This window comes from Alosa sapidissima, chromosome 3 (assembly GCF_018492685.1).
Source record: "Alosa sapidissima isolate fAloSap1 chromosome 3, fAloSap1.pri, whole genome shotgun sequence".
In the NCBI taxonomy this organism is placed as follows: Eukaryota; Metazoa; Chordata; class Actinopteri; order Clupeiformes; family Clupeidae; genus Alosa; species Alosa sapidissima.
Window position 1 is genome coordinate 16871568 of NC_055959.1, and position 23842 is coordinate 16895409.

The following is a 23842-nucleotide window of genomic DNA, read 5'->3' on the forward strand; positions in this document are numbered from 1 at the left end:
TGTGTTCCTGGGATGTTCCTGTGTGGTGCAGAGCGGTTTGGCTCTGGAGCTCTGAAGTCGGAGTCAAGGTGGGTAATCTGACCTGCATTGAGGTGTTCAATCTTTTAAAAAGATTGTGTGTAATACACAATATGGTTTTCACTGTGTGTGTGTGTGTGTGTGTGTGTGCACGTGTGCATACAGTGAGCTTGTGTTTTTTACTGACCTGCCAACAGCTGCAGAGCCTTAACGTGTTACAGTATTTTGGGTCAAGGAGAGTTTGAGGCAACGGTCCGCATCACACCTTGGCACGAAACAAACTGCCCCTATTAATGAGCTAGAAGAGGAAGAGGTAACTGAGGCTGTGCAGTTTAGTCATTTATAGATTCACAGAATAATGCTATTAAAGAATGTTCAAATAGGCATACACAGCAAGAGATTAAAAAGCACTAAGCTCTTGTGTATGGTTTCATTAAACAAGTCTTCAGTAAAAAAAAAAAAATGTGCTGAAATGCACAATGTCTTCTCTGACAGTGACTTTATCATTTTGAATTTGTCCGAGCGGAGCTTTCTGCCGAAAAAATGGATGAATGCATCGGTTCCAATTTGCGAATGATTTAATGTTTCACTGCTGCATGGTTAACATGGCCTCTAGCTGCTTAATCTGGAGTCACACTGCAAAGGGGGAGGAAAAAAAGATCAAATGCAGCGCTCCGGCACTCCCCCTAGTGGCCATGTTGGGAAGCGCGCAGAGAATCCAGGGCTCTTGACTGGAGGAACGCGGTGTCCGTGGGAACAGGACCAGAATACTGATGCTCTGGTGCAGCAGCGGGGCTGTAGCTGCAGCCTGCCACACCACGACACAAGGCCCCTCTCAATGAAGCCAGCCAGCTTAGGGGGGTAGAAAAAAACAACAAAAAAAACACAAACCCACACAAAGACATTTCATGGCGATCTCTGCCTTACGGACAATGATGTCATGAATATTGTCTATGTGGTGTCTTTGTGTGGATTGAATGTCCTGGCACAGTTTGATATGCATCATTCTCTTTAAAGCTGAACAGTAATGCTATCACAGTGTCTCTGAGACGATGGGTGTTCATAGAGCTTGTATGTTTTCGCATTGAGTGTTCTCACAAAAATTCAAAATGTCTTATAATTCACGTCTCACCACCACCGTTCTCACCTTGGTAGTTCTTTTCTAGTATAAAGCAATGGTATCTTTCTCTAGATCCCACACACAAAGCAGCAGGTTTTCTCTACTGCTTCCGTCAAACAGAATGGGCCTGGAGTACACTTACTCACTCGCTCCCGTCCAGCAGCCATCAGCAGCAGCAGCAGGGCATTGTCGTCGCCACAGTGTGGCTTCACCAGTGGTCTGCAGATGCTGAAGTGACCATCACAGCTGTCCTCTGCTGAAATGGAGCCAGGTGCCAAGAGCAGAGAGGAGCTAGAGGCTACCAGCTGTTTCAAAACACTCATACACACTTACACACACAGAGAGCGAAGGAGAGAGAGACAGAGAGAGAGAGAGAGAAACAGGCAGGGGACTAAGCAATACTTGACGAGAGGACTAGCGCATATAGGAGCCATTAGGGTAGTCCTGCTGTCCTGGGGATTGGTTTGTGGAATGATAGAATTGGTCCAGCTGGTTACTGGTTAAGATGACTGCCTGTCTGTCACAGGGCCCTCAGCTACATCACTCTGCATCTAAGCTGCTCATACTCCCTAAGATATGGCTTTACTTATGCCTTGTGTAAACATCCTCCAGTCAGGGTGAGTGCAATACAACACACAGAGTACATGCAGCATGGGTGATGTACGCAGCATCATGAACACCTAGGCTACATCTCACCTGAGTAAGAGAGATTGCCTTAACTCCTTTTTATCACGGACTTGCTCTTAACACAATTTAACCTGTCAGAAGGAAACAGAAGAAAATCAACTTTCTAAATCTGGAAAGGAAAAAAAAGGAAAGAACAACTTTTGGTGCAAGGATAAAAGTAGCCCAGCAAGATGAATAAATAATTGACATTCTCAAAAAAAAAAAAAAAAATCAGGAAACATCAACGGTCCAAGGACTAGGATCATCAGAAAATAGGGACGACCTTGATGAATCCTTATGAATTTTACAGCCACCACAACGGGGGGGTTGGGGGGAACAGCGGCTCTGTTCTTGCCAAGTGAGCAGAATACTTCCAGTGCCTGCTGAGTGGCACAGTGCAGCGGGGGTGGGGGTTGAGGCCTAAACGGCCTGTGAAGCTGTTCCAGGGCTCTTCTCATTACTGGCCCAAACGGCGCGGGAGGCAGTTTTGCTGTGAGTCGGTGTGGACAAAAAGGGCTTAATTAGGTGGGTTCCCAGTGGATGCAGCTCTAAACACCAGCCTCCTTTTCTCACCATCGCTGTCTCCCAACACACACATATACACACACACACACACACACACAACTTAATCGTTACTCAGTTTGCCCAGTAATGATTGTGTGAGTGTGATGCTTTGAGAAGAGTTCAACATTCTCAGCATTAATGGATTTGTCATCTCTACAAGGATACAGAGGAGTATTTTTGCTTCGACTATCCAGGCATGTATTGAGAATGTGAAGAGTAACTGGGCAAATGCAGCACCTACCTAAATTCAGGTGCCACAACTATAAACATGAATCTAGTTAAACAGTGAGCCTGCGTCGCAGCAAAAGTAACAGCACAGGCAATAACTATTGTTATTGAAGAAACTCGTATCCTTGCAAGGGCAATGCCCTTTGGGTGCGAGCAAGCAAAGACGAGGAGAGGGAAGCAGCTGTGTGATCAGTGGCCATCTGGACATGGCAGCAAAAGTCGGCAAGCCAGGCCTGAGAAATGGACAGGCTATGAGGGAGGGAGGTTTGGAGAACTGGAAAGTGCCATCATGTCAAGAGATCCAGAGACCACGGAACAAACCAATTGTTTGCATTGAATCAATTCAGACAACAGCTGTAGCACACATTAAGGCTCAGATGTTAAATTAATTAGCTTCATACATTTTACTAATTCTTTTTGGCTAGACCAACAGGAAATAAGAGATTGAAAACCAGTGGTCCAGATACCCAGAAAAGAGATCTAAATGCATATCAAGATGGAGGTCCGAAAACAGAGGAGGACACCCAGCAGTGCCCCATTCTTATGCATTAGAGCCCAAGTTCAACAGTTAGGGGCACTTGCCAAGTCACATTGCAATGTTGACAAAAATATACTGCTCAAAGCACAAGTAAAACTTTTGAGGCGAGTGTTTTATTTTGCAAGAACAGTCACATTCTGTGAATGTAGTTTGAGAATGGAGAAAAGGGTGGAAGGTTTCAAAAAATCTGTTTTAACAATTGTGGAAAACTAAGTGTTCCCTGAATTTTTTTTAGCTATATCTATATGGAAAAATCATTACAGAAACTACAAACTGCTAATTTCTTTGACAATTCAGTATTAAATTCTCATAACCAGAAAAATGTAATCATGTAAATAAAGTGGTCCTGAAGTTTGTCAACTAGCACTGCTAGAAGTCACCAAAACTCCCTGTAATGGTACATCTCAGAATACACACCATGGAGTTGTGTTCTTACTGGGGATATCAACATTTGGAAAATAACCATTACGACAAAAAGTGTGCGACTAAAAAGGACCATCTGCTACAGGAAAAAGCAAACTAGGTGTTGAGGAAAATAAAAGCACAAGACAAGCATGTTTGAGTCTTTTCCTTTTATTGAACAGCTGCAGAACAGGGTGCACGTAACTACAGCCAGCCAACTCCCGAATCTCAAGCAGTCTCCTCCTTGGCAAGGCGGTCCTTCTTGAGTGGTCCCTGCAGAACAAAGAAACCCCGTTGAGTCACAGGCATTCCATGGCTACACAAATAGACGCCATGTTTGCAGGAAGAACATGTTCCCAGAGAGTGAACAGGGAGACAGCACAAACAGGTACCGCTCCCCTGCCTCACTGGAAGGATTTATTTGGCACTGGAATGGAACCCAAACTTCAGACTGGGTACTGAGGCAGGTTACGAACAGTGCAGGGGGCCTATGCCCCAACAGGATACATTAAGTAAACTTAAGACAAACGGCACTAGTTTACATAGCCTGCAATTTCTAGGTCACACCCAGTAACTGAAGGTCCAGGCACAGCCTACTCCTCTCATTGGCTAACACAAACACCTGCCACGAGAAAGCTAGAGTAGCCTGGGCTTAAAGATGCAAAATACTTTCTAAAAGCCTCCAAGATAACAAAAGTACACTTGTTTACCATAAAAGCCTTCTTTTCCTCAGCTGTCTGGAAGCGACCGTGTCCAAACTTGGAAGTGGTGTCGATGAACTTAAGGTCGATCTTCTCCAAAGCACGACGGCTGGACTGCACAAGCAGAGACTGGACAAGAGAAACGGGAGAAATTCAGTCAAAGGCATCTCGGCACCATAGCAGTTACACTCCCTCAGTCTGAAGAGCCTCTGTCCACCACTCACCTTGCGCAGAGTCAGCACCCTCTTCTTGATCCCAATACAGCAGCCCTTAAGCATCAGGAAGTCATTGGTCACCTCACCATAGCTGACAAAGCCACCCTGCAGACAAATGTGGGGATTAGTTCAGAAACAAGGTCAAAATGCACTTGCATGCAAAGACTACAAACTGCTGTGCAAGTAACATTTTAGGTGCTAGTTTCATACAACTGGACAGTGATTATATATTCAAATAAACATTGACACCTTTTTAACTGAAGCATATCTAATGCTAATTTGACTGGTAAGGTCTACCACCTCCATGCATGCCAGAGGAGATTGTGTTCAGAAGGAAGGCAGCATGGAATTATTCCTCATTAGGTTCAGGCGCCATGCCTGGCGCTGTATTCCGTGATCTCGTCACTGAACACCCTTCCCACAAATTACACTTTCTGGACTTAGTTACGCAATCAATTGTAAAACTACATCATGCAGACAATAAACCAAAACACCTACATTATCTATAAAAACCACCAACTATAAAAACCTTAAGTTACTGTGGTCATTCATGTGCACTAATAACTTCACGCACCATGGGGGTAATGCTCTTGTTGGAAATGTCGTAATCTGTGGAGGCATTGTTCTTCACCACTTTGCCATCCTTGGTGTGGTAGCCCTGGCCGATCTTGTAGATCTGTAGGGAATAAAGACCATAAGCTCCACCAACCGAGCACAGATATACCAAAACCTTACTTTACAAAAAAAGGCAGCATATAGCTTACCTTCTTGTTGATTTCGGTACGGTGGTGGTAGCCCTTCTGACCGGCGCGGGCCACAGAGAAGGCCACACGGGCAGGATGCCAGGCTCCGATACAGGCCACTTTACGCAGACCACGATGGGTCTTACGGGGCAGCTTCTTTGTGTGCCAACGGCTTGTCACACCTGTTAGAAAAAGAAAAGAAAGAAAAACACTGCTGATTAGCGCGCACACACACACTTGCCATCTCCAGCAGTGAAGCAATGGGAGGGAAAAAAAAAAATTGGGACACGTACCCTTGTAACCATGACCCTTTGTGACTCCGATGACATCGATCATCTCGTCTTGACTGAAGACGTTGGTGATGGGGATGGCCTGCTCCAGTTTCTCACGGGCCCAGTCCACCTTGTCGCCGATGGACCCGCCGTTCAGCTGGATTTCCATCAGGTGGGACTTCTTCTGCCTGAGGGGCAGCAGACGCATCTGGAAGTGGAGGGACACTTTTAAAATCTTTTCACTGCACATGTAAGATCAGAAAACAAAGGGCCCACTACTACTAATTACTACTTTTACTAATACATCGACACATGCTTCCACTAATCTAATGGTGCTGCTCTGGTAAGGAAAGCAATCAATCCATGCAGGTGGAGTGGATGTGTTCTCAGAAGGAAGGCAGCGGAATAAATCGTCATTAGAATCAGGCGCCATGCCTGACGCTGTATTCCGTGATCTCGTCACTGAACACACTTAATCAACAAGTTTCTCAGGCCAAGATGCAAGGCCAAACAAGTAACTCTAATTAGACACTAAAGACTGAGCAGAGTTTAAAAAACAAAACTTGCCTGTGTGTGGGCCATGATACGGATGACCTGGCAGTACTTCTTCATGGAGGCAAAGTCCTTCTCCAGCTGCTTCTTGCCCTCCTCATCCTGCCACTTCTTGCAGTACTTGGTGAAGGCCTTCTTCTTGGACTTGTACCTGTGGCGGCGCGAGTTGCAGGGGAGGACAGGGAGGGGCACACAGAAAAAGGTTGGCACACACCCTTCATAAACCCACAGCGGGGCCAGCGGAAGTAAGTGTGGCCAGAGCTGGGCGCCCATCCTCGGGTTCAGCGAGTGGGGCAGCCACAGCTCTAGAGATCATTTCGGCTCATGGCACGGTTTCTAAGGAGCCCTTTCCACCGGCCAGAGGAGCCTGGAGCTCATCGGGGCACGGGGCACCCGAGCGGAGCTGCACCAGGGGTCACCAACATGTTAGACTGGCAGTAAGAAACACCAGAGCGCTTCAAACTAGACAGCAACATCACGCTCCATACAACATCACATTACTACATAAAGCATAACTGTTAAAACTATTGCACAATCTTACCAGTTCTTGTAGAAGCGGCGCTTGCACTCATCACTGACGTGCTCAGCGAAGACAGTCTTGAAGGCCCTCAGGCCACGAGGAGTCATGACGTATCCCACAACTCCAACCACCATCATGGGGGGTGTCTCCACAATAGTCACAGCCTCAACCACCTCCTTCTTGTTGACCTCTAGAGAACAATGTTGGAAAAGTACATGGCATGAGATAGATATAGATATAGATATAGATATAGATATAGATATATATATATATATAGATATATATATATATATATATATATATATATATATATATATATAAAATAAATAAATAAATAAATAAATAAAAAACAAACAAACAAAAAAACAAACTCAAAAGCATTTTCATATCTAGTGAATTCAGACCCAAGGCTCACAAAAACAATTCACATGATGCTCAAAAAGGATAGACATGCCCAGTTCATGTCTGGAGATGAATAAACTGCGCTCAGAACTCGACATTCAACAAGGGCTGAGGCCCAAATCAGTCCGCCCGTCGAGAGGCTCATCACAGGCAGATAAGAGCAGTGAAAAAAACAATTGTATTTCATGTGTGTACCATAATCAAATACATGCACTCACTTGAGCCAGGTCTGTCGACTTCACGCACGATGTGAGTCATGCCAGCCTTGTAGCCAAGAAAAGCTGTGAGGTGGACTGGCTTGCTGGGGTCATCCTTGGGGAAGCTCTTCACCTTTCCACGGTGGCGCCTGGCCCTCTTGCGTGGGAGGAAGCCCAGGGATCCGTGGCGTGGAGCCGAAAACTTACGGTGAGACTGAAATTAACACCATAGTGTTAGTCCATTTGTACCCTAGTACCATATCTACTACGCATAGCGTTAGCTAAACTGTCACGTGGTACCGTAAAGGCAAACTACCTAGGAAGACTGTCACAATCCTGCGAATACGCAGTGTTTAAGAAAACCACAAACTGTTGTACAACAACCAAATGGATTAAGTTTTGCAACCGCAGTCTATATTGCAGTTGTCTCCAGCAATACCGATTAAAGGAGAATTCCGGTGTGATATTGACCTAAAGTGTATTGAAACATGATACCGAGTGTGAATGTATGTCTCATAGCCCATCTGACTTGTCCCCTGCACTCCAAAATCTGGCGCTAGTTAGCCAATGCTACCAACAACTTTTTCAGTAGTGGTGCTTCGGCATCGGGCTAGCCATGCAAATAAATCACTGTTTTACACCCATTTACGAGGCTCAATGTATCTCCACACTTCATTGGTAGACTTCCTAGGGCCCTGACATTTAAAACGAGACATTGAGAACTTTGAAAAAGCACTGGTAGTTTACTTACAAGACGATTTATACAGACAGTATCTTCACGAAGTTTAACGTTTGCAGCCATCTTGAATTTAGTCACGATAAGTCGAGCAAGGAGTAAGAATTAACAGGTATGATAAGGGATCAGATTCCAAAAATAATTCAGTGGAAATGCATGGATTCCAGTTTCTTCCAGTAGCAGCAACTGGAATCCATGCATTTCCACTGAATTATTTTTGGAATCTGATCCCTTATCATAGCTGTTCATTCTTAGTCATTGCTCGACTTATCGTGACTAAATTCAAGATGGCTGCAAACGCTAAACTTCGTGAAGATACTGTCTGTATAAATCGTCTTGTAAGTAAACTACCAGTGCTTTTTCAAAGTTCTCAATGTCTCGTTTTAAATGTCAGGGCCCTCGGAAGTCTACCAATGAAGTGTGGAGATACATTGAGCCTCGTAAATGGGTGTAAAACAGTGATTTATTTGCATGGCTAGCCCGATGCCGAAGCACCACTATTGAAAAAGATGTTGGTAGCATCGGCTAACTAGCGCCAGATTTTGGAGTGCAGGGGACAAGCCGAGATGGGCTATGAGACATACGTTCACACTCGGTATCATGTTTTGATACACTTTAGGTCAATATCACACCGGAATTCTCCTTTAAGCGTAACGTTAGTTTTACATTAGCTAGCGTTAGCTAGTAGGCCGCTTTTGCAGCCCGGCAACATTTAAACTGATTTTAACAGATGGACGCATTAGATTCCAGAGTTATTCGTTAACATCACCCCAGTCCTCCATTCGGGAACGGTCCTGAATTTAACTTAATTCAACGGCTGTTCATAAAAACCCAGAGACAATATCCTGGCGGCCATTTTCCAATTTCAATGACATCTAGTCATGCTTTGTAAAGTTGTAATTCAGCATGTTTCTTGAAAACTAATTCCCCAAAAGTATAGCTCATTTACTTCTTCACACTTAACAATCTAGACATGACTCGTACAAAGAAGGATGCCTCTGATTGAGACTGGATGATAAAGTCCAACACTTAGACAAATGCATGTGGAGACTCACCATCTTGTCTCCGATCCGATTGAAAGAGAATGAGGAAGAGCGGCGCTTGGAATTTATACAAAAACGCAACACATACGTCATGCGACGTCGGTAGCACATACGCTCCTCCCACTAAACAGCGAGAGACTGCAAAGGCCTGACATCCACCCTGTCGTTTGCAAACCTGTGATATAGAAGAATGCCATGTGGTGGGTGAAGAGTTTAATTTTTGTGTTGTGTTAAAACCAAAGATCTTAGAGCGTATGGTTCTATAATCTTTGGTGCAAACTATCCACAGGTGTAAAAGTGAGAAGGTTGTTTTTTTGTAATCCATAATAACTCTCACTTGGATATACTTGACAAGTGGCAATGTAGAGATTCATTATTATTATTATTATTATTATAGTGAACTGAAATAGGATAAGCCTTCATCCTTTCTCCAATTCCAACCTCTATCTTAAGTATAAGTCATGCAATTATTCATAATATGAAATAGGACTCAGTCATCATCACATCATTTATTTAAGTATGCTTAACAATTTTAAGAGTGTCCTGAAACATACAGAACTGTTTACATCACACCACACATTCAACTAGCATCAGAAAACAAGTGACAAATAGTACTCTACTAGTCTACCAGCCCTAAAACTGTCTGTCATATCACATATTGGACAGCAATCACTGATCAAACATCTTTCTGAAAACATCTGCACCACCAAACTGTGGTTTGGTGAACTTCTGAAATGTATTTTTTAGGGGTGAATACAGAACTCTAACTGTAAGGAGATGTTTGTTTCAGAAAAACAGACAAGAGAACTAAATCTGAAAACAAAAATAAAACACATGTATAGAAGCAGATAATTTGGGCCTTCTTTTCACATTGAAGGGAAAATAGTTTATAAACAGAACATTTTCATAACACTCATTAGAGTGTCATTGCAGTACAAAACTATAATAAGATGGCAAACCATTGCCTTGGAAATGTATCACAATTTGAACACAATGAGCCCATGCTGATATTTTGTGCGAAAGAACACTTGGTACATTAATCACATTTTGTCCTCAGTGGCTTCTATTTGGTGCTCAGGCCATCAATATACATTCTGGGGAAAACTGTGCAAGACCTGCACATCAACTCCAGAGTCAAAAGCCCTCCCGAGGTATGTATGAAAACATCCAGCAGGGGGTGCTGTCTATTCACAGACAACAGAGCCGTGGAACTTGCAGTGCTCCACACATGCATTGTTGAGAAATGGAGGCTCATTCAACAGGCATGGGTAAGTCATCATAGGAAGTTAGCACAGATAATGCACATGCCATATTCAGGAGCTGCGCTCTGCAGCATGCATTGACTTAATTCCAGTTCATAAGGCATCAAAAAGACTTCTGCAAAGACTTCTTGCAGACTTGCAAAGTCTGCCTATAAGGCAGGGATCCTCTGACCAAAGACTAAGGAATTGTTGAACCAGTCATTTTCTTTCATGTGTGTTTTGTAACGTTGCCGTGTATCTCAGTAGCTCAGAAGGCTTTAGCCGAACAGCACCACAGCAAACCACTCAGCAGTGTCACATATTTTGGCCAAGGCAACATTCCCCCAGAGATGTGTGAAGCAAGGTTTCCATGGCAACAAGTCAAGTACAAGTACCCCCCCCCCCCCAGAGAACCTGGGGGTCATTGGGGTCAAGAGCTCGTGGGTCTTAGGGTGGTCCACCACACCTCCGATTTTCACCGCTTAGATTCCCTGCTGTTCACAGGCCAGATTGTGCTTCTGGAAGAAGGCCTTGCCAAACTCATACGTGCTGATCATAACAGCACAGGCTGGGGCTACTTTGATGACCCGAGGAAGGAAGCCTGCAAGAACGACAACAAAGATAGACTCAGATCAGACTGATAATAAGAAGAGGTGAGGTGGTGACCGTATGCAAAAGTAAGAATCTAGCCAAATCAAAAGTTTTTTTTTAAATATATCTAAACAGGGCCCGTCTTACCAGCGAATAATCCCTTATACCCTGACTCTGCACAGATAGTCTTCATGAGGTGCCATGTCGACGAGGGATTCTTCATGGAGGCTGAAGGATAGATGTGAGAGGATGAAACAGGATAGCTGACAGACCAAACACAGCCTCGTCCCTAAAAGCTCTGAACCGTTATCGTTTAACTGTTATTGTATCATCGTCATAATCACAACCATAACTGTAATGATGATCATATTCATTATCATTATGATGATGACTTATGGTTTCATATCTCAAAGCTGTGCACCAATTATTTTCCCTTCATTATGCACCTCATATTTTTCATGCGCTAGCAGCATGCATCATTTATTATGAAAGGCCCTTCACCAAAGCCATCCCAGCACTTCACCTGCCCGTGTCTCCATCTCCCCAAGCTCTATCTGCCTGCGGGTCTTCACCACGTCAAAGGGCAGGGTCATCACTGCGGCAACCTGAAACACAGACAGACACACACACACACACACACACACACACAACAAACAAACCAGAGAGGAAAGGTCGAATAATTCTAATCCCACACATTTGTATCTCACTTTTATATATATATATACAGCGGGGAAAATAAATATTGAACACGTCAACATTTTTTTCAGTATACTTCCAATGAGGCTATTTGCATGAAATTTTCACCAGATATTACTATTAACTTAGATAATCCACCCATATAAAAAAAATCCAAACATTAAAGTCCATAGGTCTTATTTTAGGAGTTATGTGTAATAAAGTGGAATGACACAGGAAAAAAGTATTGAATACGCCTGCTGAAATTTCTTAAATACTTTGTGGAAAAGCCTTTATTCGTAATGACAGCTTCAAGGCATTTCCTGTATGACGAAACTAATCAGTCACAGTATTCGTGTGTGATTTTGGCCCATTCTTTTAAAGATTCCAGGGGTCCCTCTTGTTAATCCTGATCTTTAGTTAACTTCCAAAACTGTTCAATTGGATTGAAGTCAGGGCCTTGATTTCCTTTTTATGAAACCAATTGAGAGTTTCCTTTGCTGAATGGTTTGGATCATTGTCCTGCTGGAAGGTCTAGCCATGTCTCATCCTCATCATCCTGGTGGATGTAAAGATGACAACAAAATGACTCCATTCATCATTCCTTCAACTGTATGAAGTCTGCCAGTACCATGAGATGAAAAACAGCCCACACCATGATGCCACCACCTCCAAACCTCATTGTTGGTATGGTATTTCTAGGGTGATGCAGTGCCATTTCTCCTCCAAATATGGTGTGTAGAATGACATCTGAAAAGTTACATTTTGCTCTCACCAGACCAGAATACATTCTCTTAGTATTTCATAGGATTGTCCAAATGTTGTGTAGCAAACTTTCAACGAGGTTTGACATGTTTTTCTTCATCAATAGAGTCATGCGGGATGAGCGTGCATAGAGGCCATGGCGGTGGAGTGCATTACCTATGATTTTCTCTGTAATAATTGTACCTGCTGCCTCCAAGTCTTTTTGGAGCTTTCTCTGAGTGGTCCTTGGATCTTGGGCTACTCTTCTGACTATCCTTCTGACTTCCTGGTCAGAAATCTTGCAAGGAGATCCTGTGCATGGCCAGTTGATGATGCAGTGATGTTCCTTCCACTTGCAGATAATGGCTCCAATACTGCTTGCTGGATGATTCAGAAGTTTTGAAGTGCATCTGTAACCAGTTCCATTGATGTGTTTTGCAACAATAAGGTTGCAAAGGTTTTGGGAGGGCTCTTTGATTTTACCCATCATGAAATGTTTCTTGTGTGACACCTTGGTAACAAAAAACCTTTTTATAACCCACCAGTATGTACTAACCCAGTTTATATCAATTTGCACAGATAGGAGGGATAATTTCTCTAAATACTTATAGATTCCAGTTTGTTCCTTGCCATTCCTTGCCTTTGTGTACTGCTTTTTCTTAGCGTGTTCAATACTTTTTCCCTGTGCCATTTCACTTTTTTACTCATAACTCTACTTTTAGACATTAATGTTTGGATTTTTATATATGTGTGGATTACCTAAGTTAATACTAATGTCCGGTGAAAATTTCATGCGAATAGCCTCACTGGAAGTATACTTACTGGAAAAAATGTTGACGTGTTCAATACTTATTTTCCCCGCTGTATATAGTATCTCACACATTTGACCCCATTTCCATTCATTCAGCTGGGGCACTACAGTATGTGCAACCTAAAAACAACCCATTTGAAACCTTGTGTTGGACAAAGGGCAGCTATTCATCTTTACTGGAGGTGTACCACTATGGGCCTTGACATTTCATTTCCTTGCCCTATGTCCCAGCCCTGAGAGGAGATAAGAAGCTTTGAACACTGAGAAAAACAAAGCAGTACATTCAAGGGATGTGCCAGTCGGCCTCTCTTATCTAAATATGCCACCACGTCAGAGGCCTTAAGAGACAGTTACTGTAAAAGCAACGCTACTAGCAGGAGTACATCACATTGGAAGGAGCTTTGGAGGCATTTAACTTCCTTCCTGGCAGCACCAACCTCTGAAGGAAGATTTGAGTTATTAATTCGAGGATGTGATTTATCAGGAAACACACGCAAGCAATTGACTACAGTGAAAGCAACTATATCCAAAGTTTTTTTTTAAACCAGAACAAGAAATTGGCAGTTGTTTGTCCAATTCAGATAGGAAAATGCTCTTTCAACCTTTGAATGCAAAAGCAGATGTACAATAAATCTGGTAAACCTAAATATAGCAAATCTACAGGGCTATATGGTGAAAAAAAGTGCCACTAGAGTAATAGTTAAGTATTATTGGGTTATTGGGTATTATTGGGTTTTTCTTTATCAAACATGTGAGTAATTTCTTTTACAAGGCAATGATGCAACATTTTATGACAACCAAAGACTCAGCAATCCTAAAGAATTAAAATGACCTGAATAATTAATAAGCGCTTGTGTTTTCTTTGCAAAAAAAAAAAGAATGTTAAAGGAGCCGACAGCCATCAGTAAGGAATACCACTCACACCACTGATAGCCTTTTTCCACCGACAGAGAACCGGTTCTGTTCCCGTTCGCGAACCAACATTTGAACCGTTTGGAGCATTTGGACCAAACAAAAAACGTTTCGGAACGTTGCACCTTGGTTCGGAGCTTGAACCAGAAAATAAAATTTTCCTGTGAACCGGAGTGGGTGTGTCATTCTACCGTTCAGAGGTTGGAAGGTTCAGAGTTTTCCGTCCATATCAACTGTTGCCATGAGTAAACAAAACTAGTCAACTAGCACTACACTGCAAACGTTAACAAGCATTTTAGACAGGTAATACACTGTTCATATCATTCTCCCCTTTATGCATCTCATTAACTTTTGTTTTGCATGCAACACCCATTGTTGATGACGCACCCTCCATTTGGTTTCAAAACTGGTGGAAATGTGGGCTGGTTCACTAGATAACACCAAGGTTCAAAGAATTCTCAACGGAACCGGTTCAAGAATGCGTTCTCTGTCGGTCAAAAAACACCCTGAGTGTGTGAACTGATTAAGGGTGTACTCACAGCTCCTGAGATGGCCCCGGAAGTAAAGCTGATAGCAAAGGTTGAGTGAGGAGCTCTGCAGTCGGCAGAGAGATGGGCTTTCACCAGCTCATAGTTGAACCAGTACAGCGCTGAGTAACACAGAGACAGAGGATGACACAGATAAGCAAGAACATTGCTTCTCACAAGCAGGGTTTCCGTTCAACTTGTTCGCATCATTTAAACGCTTTCATGAAACATCAGCAAAGGGAAATGTAAGTCTGTGTATGTGGCCATCCGTGGTGTTATGTCTGTATAAAAATAGACATTCTCCTAATCAGCGGAGGAGCGAAGAACAGCTGTGGGACCCAAATGTAAGGTTGTCAGGGCAACGTTTATTATGATAAAGCTGCAACAAAGGTGCTGGTCTTGCTTTGCATGAAGGGTCATTCAAGGACTAAATAGGAGTTGTACTTAGGATTACTGTGATTAGGATTAGTTAGGTTTCAGTTTTTTTCAAGTGTAATAACCTCACAGTCAGAGCATTTGGTGTGAGTCAGTGCATGTTTCCATCCACTGTGTTTTGATAATGAAAAATGGACTCTACTAAACAAGGCAGCAGTTTTAAACAGCTGTGAGGTCAAATCATTAGGTTGTCAGGGCATCTTTATCAGAAATAAATACAAAATAATTACATTGAAACAAACATACATGTATGTAGATAGACCCATTTCCATTATCTTAAGTCACAGGACACCCTATGTGAATTTGGAGTTACTCCACCCTCCTCTTGCTGAATCGATCTCTTTTTAAGGTTTTCACTCAGAATTTCCTATTTGAATGTTCAAAATGTGCAGAAATAAGTTGAATGTAAACCAGCTACTGGTATTACAACTTTAATAATGGTTCCCAAACAGGCATAATGGAGGTACCGCATACTGCATGAAGGGGCACAGAGCAGGACAGCCTCTCTCAGTATTTCCATAATTAAGATAAATAAAGAAAGATAAAAAGAAGAGACAAAAGAAAAGAGCAGAACACCAAGGAATTTGCCATGTCTGAGTGAACTTCATTAACAGTTGTAAGTGCTCCATTAATGCTTATATAGTTTGTCAGGGTGGGTAAATTCTTTGCGTTTGTTCTATGTGAGATGTGCTTTGGCTCCACGTCCTTCAGATCCCTGAGGAAAACCTAAAAGTATGCTAAATGTCGTACGTAAGCTCACCTGAGAAAGGCACGTCCCTGAGGACAGTTGGTCCCCAGCCTCTCCAGAGAGACAGCCAGCCGTCCTGGGCCACCGCCGAGCGGATACAGACATGCAGCTCCCCGTAGGTCAGCCGACGGGACTGCATCTTGGTGCGGATCAGCTCCAGTGGACTGATCACAGTCACTGCACCCACTGAAGGACACAGAAAAAGAGATAGATGGTTTCTAATGAACCTTGTTTTTAATACTGATAGTAGCAATACATTTTACATTTCAGAACTAAATTCAAAACCACATTCTAAAAAAGAACACAGCTGTTTTTTTAGTGCTGTTAGATAGTTTGTCTGTCAGAAGGATTTCATAAAAACCCGCACTTGGATGAGGAGTGTAGCCTGGGCAGAGAAAGAAGCAATTATATGTTGGTGCTGATCTGAACCTATTCCACTTTCTGTAACATTTGAAATAGGGCCTTGGCAGTCTGCACTCTCTAAATATCCTTGTAGTTCAGTATATTCTGCTTTATTAATACCCTTCAATAAAATTCAAAATGTAATTTCAAAGATTAAATTAAAGAATAAATACATAGAAACAAACTTCGATAAAATAACACCCCCCTCCCCCCCTTCCAATTTGTCTCCTGGAATTTGTCAAGGATTTTGGTTGCTCGATTTGCAAGGTCTGTCAGTTGACCTTTCTGCCTCTTCCTTCCCCCCTCTCATGTCCTTCCTGTTATCTGTGCACAAATGTGCTTTTATTGTAATCAAAAGAAAGATAGCATGAACTTCACAAGCCATTACAAGGGTCTCTATACTTGAGTTAAAATGAATGTGTTCGTGCCATCAACACATTCCCTTATCCACTATGCACTGCAGTCCAGCCTGGTTGCTTTTCTTACCCACAAATTGAGTGTGAATGTGTGCGCATGTGCATGCGTGCGTGTGAAACAGAGAGTTCTGTGTGTGTGTTTGGGCATGTGTTTGTGTATATGACACTTACATCTGGCTAAGCCTCCTGCTATGAGGGGGACATGGTTGCCTTGGTAACCCATGCCGTAGCGCAAGAAGTCCCTCAGTTGGTCATAGCAGGTGAAGTATATGATGGTGGCGGGAACAGCCATCACTCTGTGGACAAACAGGAGGGGAACAGGCATCAGTGTTTTTTTAAGTAACTCTTTACACACCAAATACCTGAAGGACTGAGCCTGTCAGTGTAGACATTAACTATTATTGATCTCTTTGAAAAGGCTCAACTCGTCTGGTCTATGGGAAAAATGGGATAGAATACTCCTGCTTTAACCATGTTGCACAATGTGAGGGTGATGTAATAACCCCCCTTTCTTGCCACACTTTACTCACAGTGTAGGCGGAAGGCCACTCCAGAGAGACCTGACTCCTTCGTGCCGTGTGATCTTCACAAAGGCATCCTATGACAGCACAAAAAAGTGTGTTATACGCTGCCTGAGACAAGCATGGATGCATACACTAGTATACCCGATACATTTGATATATATTGGTTGTTATTTTATGACTTTAAAAAATGGCTCTGTGTGTGCCCATGTTGGTGTATGTGTGTGAGTGTGTGTGTGTGTGTGTGTGAGAGAGAGAGAGAGAGACTTACCAGTGTTCCACTGAAGTGGGTTGGGGTTTTGTACCAGCTGGAACAGCCAGTGCCATTCTGACAGACGTAAATGTGGTCCATGAGTCCATTACAATACAGGAAGCACCTCCCTGTAAAAACACACAGTCTGGTGTCATACCACTGTCTTGCTATCTTCCTTTAACCTAGGTGATCATCTATGTGTGTGTTTCTCATGGATGTGAAAAAATAACCAGAAATACAGAAACCAGGACAGTCTATCTATCTGAATGATTCCGTTCAAATGAACTTCTGATCCACTAGCAACCACCCACTGGCCTAAAGACAACTTACTTATTTTTTCCATTTTCTTTCAGTTTACTACACAGCATACAACTGCATACACTGCTAAAATCATACAAGAGTTTCTACATTAGAAAAAAAGTAAAGACTGTGACCTGGCCAATTATGTCACCTGAATAAATCTGAAGTATTTTAAAGAGAAAGGTAGAGCAACCCAATCCCTCCAATAAAAGACAAACAGCTAAACAATAATATGTAAGGAAGGTCAAAACATCTTGCCAGATTTGTGCAACACGTTTATCCTCTTTACATACTCTATATGAAGATAATGAATAAATTATAGTGTTCTCCGATATTTGAAACTAGTTCTGAGAAACTGCAAAACATGATGCCCAACTACACATATTTGCTCAAACATGCGAGTGGTTGCCTACAAAAGGTTCATTGGCACCAGGGCAGAGTAGCTGGTCTGAGGCAGAGAGATAAGATCAGCTATAAATAGCAAAGGCCACGGCAATGACCGTGTAAACACCCATCACAGCCAGACAAACCAAATCCAACCGACTCTGGCAAAAACAATCACTTTCGGGGTTATTTTTGGCCTCTGCTAAGATAAATGTGACTTGAGTAAACAGCTCTCTTACCTAAGATTGCTTTTGCAGACTTTCCAACAGAGTTGGATATAAATATAAAATGGAAAGAACAATTATCATCCAGAGAAGAAAAAAATCAGAAAGAAAAATAATATTCTCAAAACTCTCAGATTAATGGGGGAATTAACAGAAGTGGAAGGTCGTGCACAAAAGTGTACTTTTGTTTGACCAGTTCAGAGTTTCTGAGTGGATAAGCATATATTACAATTTTGAACAGCTAAAGTAGATAATGTTAATGCATACAAGGTTAAGGCAGAACGGCTTCTTCTGTGTTTATACCAAGTTGTTCTTTCCCTGACTAGTAAGCTGGTTAGTTGAGCTATAGCAGCCAAGCATGTGTGTATATGTTTCCAATGTATTTAATTAGTGTGTGTGTGTGTGTGTGTGTGTGTGTGTGTGGGTGGGTGTATGGTTCAGAGCATACTCACATTTTGAGGGTCTGATAATCTTAGTCCATGAAACCGTTTCAGATGCCAAGGCTAGAAACACAAAACAAATGGAAGCAAGCAGGCATCAACAGATACGAAAGAGCAGACAGAACAAAAGCAGAAGAGCACTAGAACAGCATGAAGCATCCAAGCGGTTAGTTAAAGCATGCTTGTTTGTCCTGCACCAGAAAATCTGTCTCACAATGTCCTACTTCAAAATGTCTCCCTCCTCTTCTGTGTTAGACTGCATTTTCAAACCAGTACAATGAGGATGTGATGGGAACAGTGGTGGGTCGCCATTCTTACCTTGGTGGAAAGGAGTCTGTTGGGCTTGTAGCCTGATCTTGACAACGTCCAGGGGAGTTACTGAGCAGGTAAAAATAGCGTGTTAAACTTACAAAGACACTAATGATACATCGTAAAGGGTTCAGACATTAGTGGTGGCACACCAGTGAAGGGGGATGATTAGGCCATAGGACTGAGGAAAGCTGCTCACCAAAGAGGGATGTCAAGAGGGCCCCTGTGCCTGACGCCAGCATCTGCTGCACAGGGGTGATCCCTGCTGAGGGACTAGCAACTGGCCGCTCCCCCATCACGGCAACCTGAGGGACAGAGACAACAAGAAATGAAAAGGCTTTTTAAGCATTTAGCTGACACTTTAATCCATAGTGATTTACAGATACCAATTGCAGGGTCCAGTCTCCCTAGAGCAACCTGGGGTTAAGTGCCTTTCTCAAGGGCACAATGGTGGCAGCTTGGGCACAAACCCATTGCTTTTGTGGCTATGCAAGCTAAGTTCCTTAACCACTACATTACCACCACCTTGATTAATTAAATGTTCACAGTCTCATGTCTAGATAAATCACAATGTGTCTCCTAGTTAAAGGGATCCTATGCAGTTGGCAATTTCTTCGTTGTTTTCTCCCTTTTTGCTCGCAGTTTTCTCTACAGAGCTCCCCCTACACTCCTCGCTCGGTCAGTCTGCCGTTTCCTATTTCTCCGTTCCTCCGACAACGGTTTACTCACTCTCTGCTTAATTTCGTCAGCTCTGCCATGACGAATGTCTGAGAAACTCCATCGCTACCTTGTTCTATCCGGTGCCTGACTTTTCCTCTCACAGACGCTAGAGGAAAGCGAGACAACCCCCATTCAACATGGAAAAATAAACATTTCAATTACTCTGAAGCTGTTAAGTAAATTAAAGGTTGTATCAGCGATTTCAGGCCCAAAAAAGGTCCAAACATAAATGATCACAATTATCTAATCTTTCCTAACGATCCGCTAGCTGTCTGCCCCATAAGCAGGCCGTCAAAAAAACGTGTCTCTTTAGGCAGCCTAGGCTCTGAGATCTGTACACGAAAACAATTGCTACCAACAAGGGTTGGCAACCACTCAAAGGCAAAATAAAGTTTTTCAACCAATAACCCAACGAGATGCCCGTTTAGGAGAGTTTTTATTTAATTACAGTGCATGAAAATGCACTGTTCTGTTATCCGAAGTCTTCTTGTTCTTCTTCTTCTTCTTCTTCTTCTTCTTCTTCTCACCAAATTTCTGCGTCTAATTCAGCTTTAACCGTTTAACGTAGAAACTTGAAAAGGACACTTGGGGAATGTATTTTTTGTAAACTTTATACTTTTTGAGATATTAATAAAAAACAAGCTTATTTTTCCCCATAGACTTAACATTGGGCTGATGACATCACAATGGGCTAATTAACTTGATTTGCACCTGTATCAACTGCTTTTTGTTCAACTAGGCCAACTCTCTCTGTGTCTCTCCATTCTACAAGGATATAAGATAGATAGATAGATAGATAGATACTTTATTGATCCCCAGGGGAAATTCAAGAGTAATAATAAGGCACATTCCATCCAACTTTCTATCCATTCATCCTCTTCAAACCATTCACTCATCCACCCATTACACTATCCACCAACATCCATTAAACAATCTGCCTATCAACATCCCTTCAACTTTCTGTCTATCAACATCCATTACACTATTTAAATTCAACTTTTAAACTATATACTCTGTCTCAGGCTTTAAGCATACAATCTGGCTCTCTTAAGACTACAGATTCTGTTCAACTATTTCCTCTGCCCACAACTGTTTCAAAATAAATGTCCTCACTACAATAATTCACTATTAAATAATTTAACTATTTAAACTACTCAACTATTTAACTGTTCAGACATTTCAACTGTCAGTTGTTATCAACTATGACTCCTGCCAACTGTTTCCAAATAAAAGTTTGTTTTGCATTTTATGTTAATATACAGTATGTTTATATTTTCATGCACTGGTAATTTCCTCGAAATTACATTTTCTAGTTGGAGTAGCGAGCTAGCTCTCTGTCGAGCTAGCTCTCTGTTCCCCGCTATCGCTGATACAACCTTTAAGCTAAAACAATGGCATAGGCCCCTTCAAAACAGGAAGTAATATAGATTTTAAAAAACCTGTTACTCATCTTTCCTTGACGCCATAAAACAAAGTCACAAATGCACACGTAACCACTAGAACTGGAAAAATGTGCTGCTTTTGTTCTATTGTTCGTTGAGGCAAAGACATTTACACTAGTTTTCCATTATAGTATACCATATGAATCTCTAGATCCTTTTGCCCCACAAAACAGAAATATTTGTTTTTTCATACCACCAGATCAGGAGTTGCCTCTATGTCCCAATCAAATAATTCATGAACATCCCCTTTTGCGAAAAAGACAGCCATATCCCTTCAGAGCTGCATTTTTTGAGGAATTCTTTGCCGTTCATATGTATGATTGCATTAATTTGGACATGATCAAATTGTATTGCAACTACATTGTACTGCAGTTTACTGCAGTATTCTGGACATGAACCTGTATTGTACTTTAGAAAGAAAACTGTCCCACAACTGTAGTCATTTTTTTTTTAAGAGACACACTACTTTCACAGGCAATACTGTGAAGACTGAAATAAATATCAAGAGAGGGGGTTGCCTTGGTTGGTGGGATAAAGACTGCACTATGACTCTGATAGCTTATCTACTCAGTGCAACTTAGTAGGAGGGGGTAAGTCTGTCCGTGGCCCAGGCCTACAGTTTCTAAGCAAGTGAAGGCTGCAGTCACAAGCCCTTTTTGGATAATTTGTAACAGATTAACATGCCTCAGAATTCTCAAACAACACAACTAGGCCATGAAGGTTATCACTGACATGAGCATGTGTGGCGGTGCACCCATAATTTGTCTATCTTAGTCAATCTAGAACAGCTGCCAAATACAGGCATCTACATAGATAATCATTATGGGTATGCATAATGTAAACGATATCTTGGGGTTCTTCTTCCTTTACAAGTCGTTATACTTTCTTTTATTTACTTCAGTATGCTACTTGTCGCACAGGAACCATGTAAAACTGTGAGTTGACATTAATTAAACAGTGAGTACAGTTTGTGAACACCTATGCATAAGATGTCAACTACATTTTTGAAATGTATTTGAAAGTATACGCCTGTACGTTTGCAGATTCAAACGCGTAAGTTTAGTTTGTATTTCATGTTTATATTTCAGCTGGCGTTCAATGGTTCTGACATGCGATGCTAGTCATCTCTTTCCCTGGTAACAGTCTGTAAAGCCTGCACAAACAGGCGCACGCATGTTACGTTTCCCTCCCCGTGACTGCGGGGAGCTGCAATGGTGGCTGATTTTTGGTGCAGCCAAGTCGTGGGCACCGAATTGTATGCCACCCAATTCCAATTGTCACGTTATATAACTTGAAGAGTACTGTTAAAAAGTATGTACATTGTCCATTTCTGATGAAATTACGTGACATACAGGTCGATAGCATTAGTGGCGATGCCTTAATTCGTTGCCTATGGTAACGACCTGACTGACAGACCCGATTCTACGTCTACGGAGTCAGAACTGATTTGGGAATGTTTCTAAACACCTGGTAACGTTAAACCAGTTAACGTTAAATGACGTGTTTTACTGACACGTTAACATAAGCTTAAAGTTACCTCTTAAAATATGTGTTAGCCATGTACTACACGACTAACGTTATCTGCCTAACTAGGTAACAACGCCTTCAAGGTTAATGAAATGTTGTGCATGAGTAACGTTAGATTGTTAAAGTCTGTAGTAGCACTACAGACCTCTGGATCAGCGTATAGAAACAGAGAGGGTTAAAGCGGAGCTAGTAATCAAGGATCTTTGATAGAAAGGTCTGAGACATTAGCTGCTATGTTAGCAGCTAGCTGGAAATGTGCATGTCAATTAGCATATACCTTTAGCTGCTCGTACGTTACAAGCCTGCATACATTATCGTTTCAGGAAAAAGTCGTCAAAATAAGGTAGTCACAAAACAACTATGAACTGTTGACTTACTTTCTAGGTTATGAAAGTGAGGCTGTTATGCTTTACGTGCTATCCACTAGCCTACCTTAGCTAATAAACTAAGTTAATGTTGTCAAAATAGATCTAGCTGCTAACTGTTTTTTTTCTTCATTTCCCTCAACAGAACAGTATTTTCTCCATTAGCTGCTACACAAAATGTAGTGAACGTATAACCACGTACCTTCAAATCTTCTTGAAGGCTGATTCTGAAGTATTAAACTTCACCATGCTGATGGTTCATGTTTGGTGGCTGGTTTCTCTAGGAGCTGTCCGTCCATGCCCTTCGTGTAACATGATTTGATCAGTGTGAATCTATTTTTTTACAGTCTATGGTGTGAATGAACTTGTGAGGTTGCGCAGTAATGCATAACATCGCATACTCTACCAAGTCAAGCTGTACCGCCCCCTACTGCAGAGAAGCATCCATGGCAGCAGTAGATGCTGAGGGTTGTTGGTGACTGCTGTTCTTACATCACACTTAAAGCTACCCACAGACCTACTTAGTGTGATGACTAATGATGGCTTTTTCTTTACTGAAATTCAAAGCATGTAAACTCAATTCATAGAATGAATCCTGGGCTGGAAGTCTTTCATTCTCCTTCAAAGTCGTCTAAAATACATACATTAATGTATAAATGAATGCATGATTTTAAGTGCCACGATTAAAAAACAAAAAACATTATTTGGAAGTCATACAGGGCAATTGTATGAAAGTACATTAAATGCCATTCATATCCTAAACAATTTTTATAGTTCTGACAGAACATCTGTGCCAGGGAGGAATTTCACCATCAATTTGAGTGATAACAGAGCACAATGGTCTCTCGCACTTTTTATTTACAGAGTGAACCAGAGGACCAAGGTGGTGTGCAAATAGGGAAATCATGCAAATAAAACTCAACATATAAGTATCATAC

At 42.0% G+C, this 23842-nt stretch overlaps 2 protein-coding genes and 3 non-coding genes across 6 annotated transcripts; all 5 read right to left on the reverse strand.

Moving 5' to 3' along the window:
• Positions 1-3691: 3691 nt before the first annotated feature.
• On the reverse strand, positions 3692-9056 carry rpl3 (ribosomal protein L3). Its single transcript, XM_042084799.1, has 10 exons — positions 8930-9056; positions 7160-7352; positions 6561-6729; positions 6035-6170; positions 5489-5675; positions 5217-5377; positions 5027-5128; positions 4462-4557; positions 4247-4366; positions 3692-3809 (listed from the first exon to the last, which is right to left on the reverse strand). The coding sequence occupies exons 1-10, from the start codon at positions 9026-9028 to the stop codon at positions 3765-3767; spliced, it is 1308 nt and encodes a 435-aa protein (XP_041940733.1). The 5' UTR covers positions 9029-9056; the 3' UTR covers positions 3692-3764.
• LOC121706352 lies at positions 3885-4019 on the reverse strand. Its single transcript, XR_006031025.1, has one exon. It is a non-coding gene; the product is annotated as a small nucleolar RNA SNORA54 (small nucleolar RNA).
• Positions 4773-4866, reverse strand: LOC121706353. The gene has a single exon (XR_006031026.1). It is a non-coding gene; the product is annotated as a small nucleolar RNA U83B (small nucleolar RNA).
• LOC121706354 lies at positions 5847-5938 on the reverse strand. The gene has a single exon (XR_006031027.1). It is a non-coding gene; the product is annotated as a small nucleolar RNA U83B (small nucleolar RNA).
• Positions 9057-9411: 355 nt separating the features above from the next.
• Positions 9412-23261, reverse strand: slc25a39 (solute carrier family 25 member 39). 2 transcript variants are annotated; one of them, XM_042084800.1, is made up of 12 exons: positions 23107-23261; positions 19050-19155; positions 18860-18919; positions 18554-18604; positions 17212-17321; positions 16950-17017; positions 16591-16715; positions 15614-15787; positions 14431-14540; positions 11273-11354; positions 10897-10977; positions 9412-10759 (listed from the first exon to the last, which is right to left on the reverse strand). In XM_042084800.1, exons 2-12 carry the CDS (start codon positions 19144-19146, stop codon positions 10641-10643), a joined length of 1077 nt encoding a protein of 358 aa, XP_041940734.1. In that variant the 5' UTR covers positions 19147-19155; positions 23107-23261; the 3' UTR covers positions 9412-10640. The 2 variants fall into 2 exon arrangements, with proteins under 2 accessions (XP_041940734.1, XP_041940735.1); XM_042084801.1 differs by lacking the exon at positions 18554-18604.
• Positions 23262-23842: the final 581 nt, after the last annotated feature.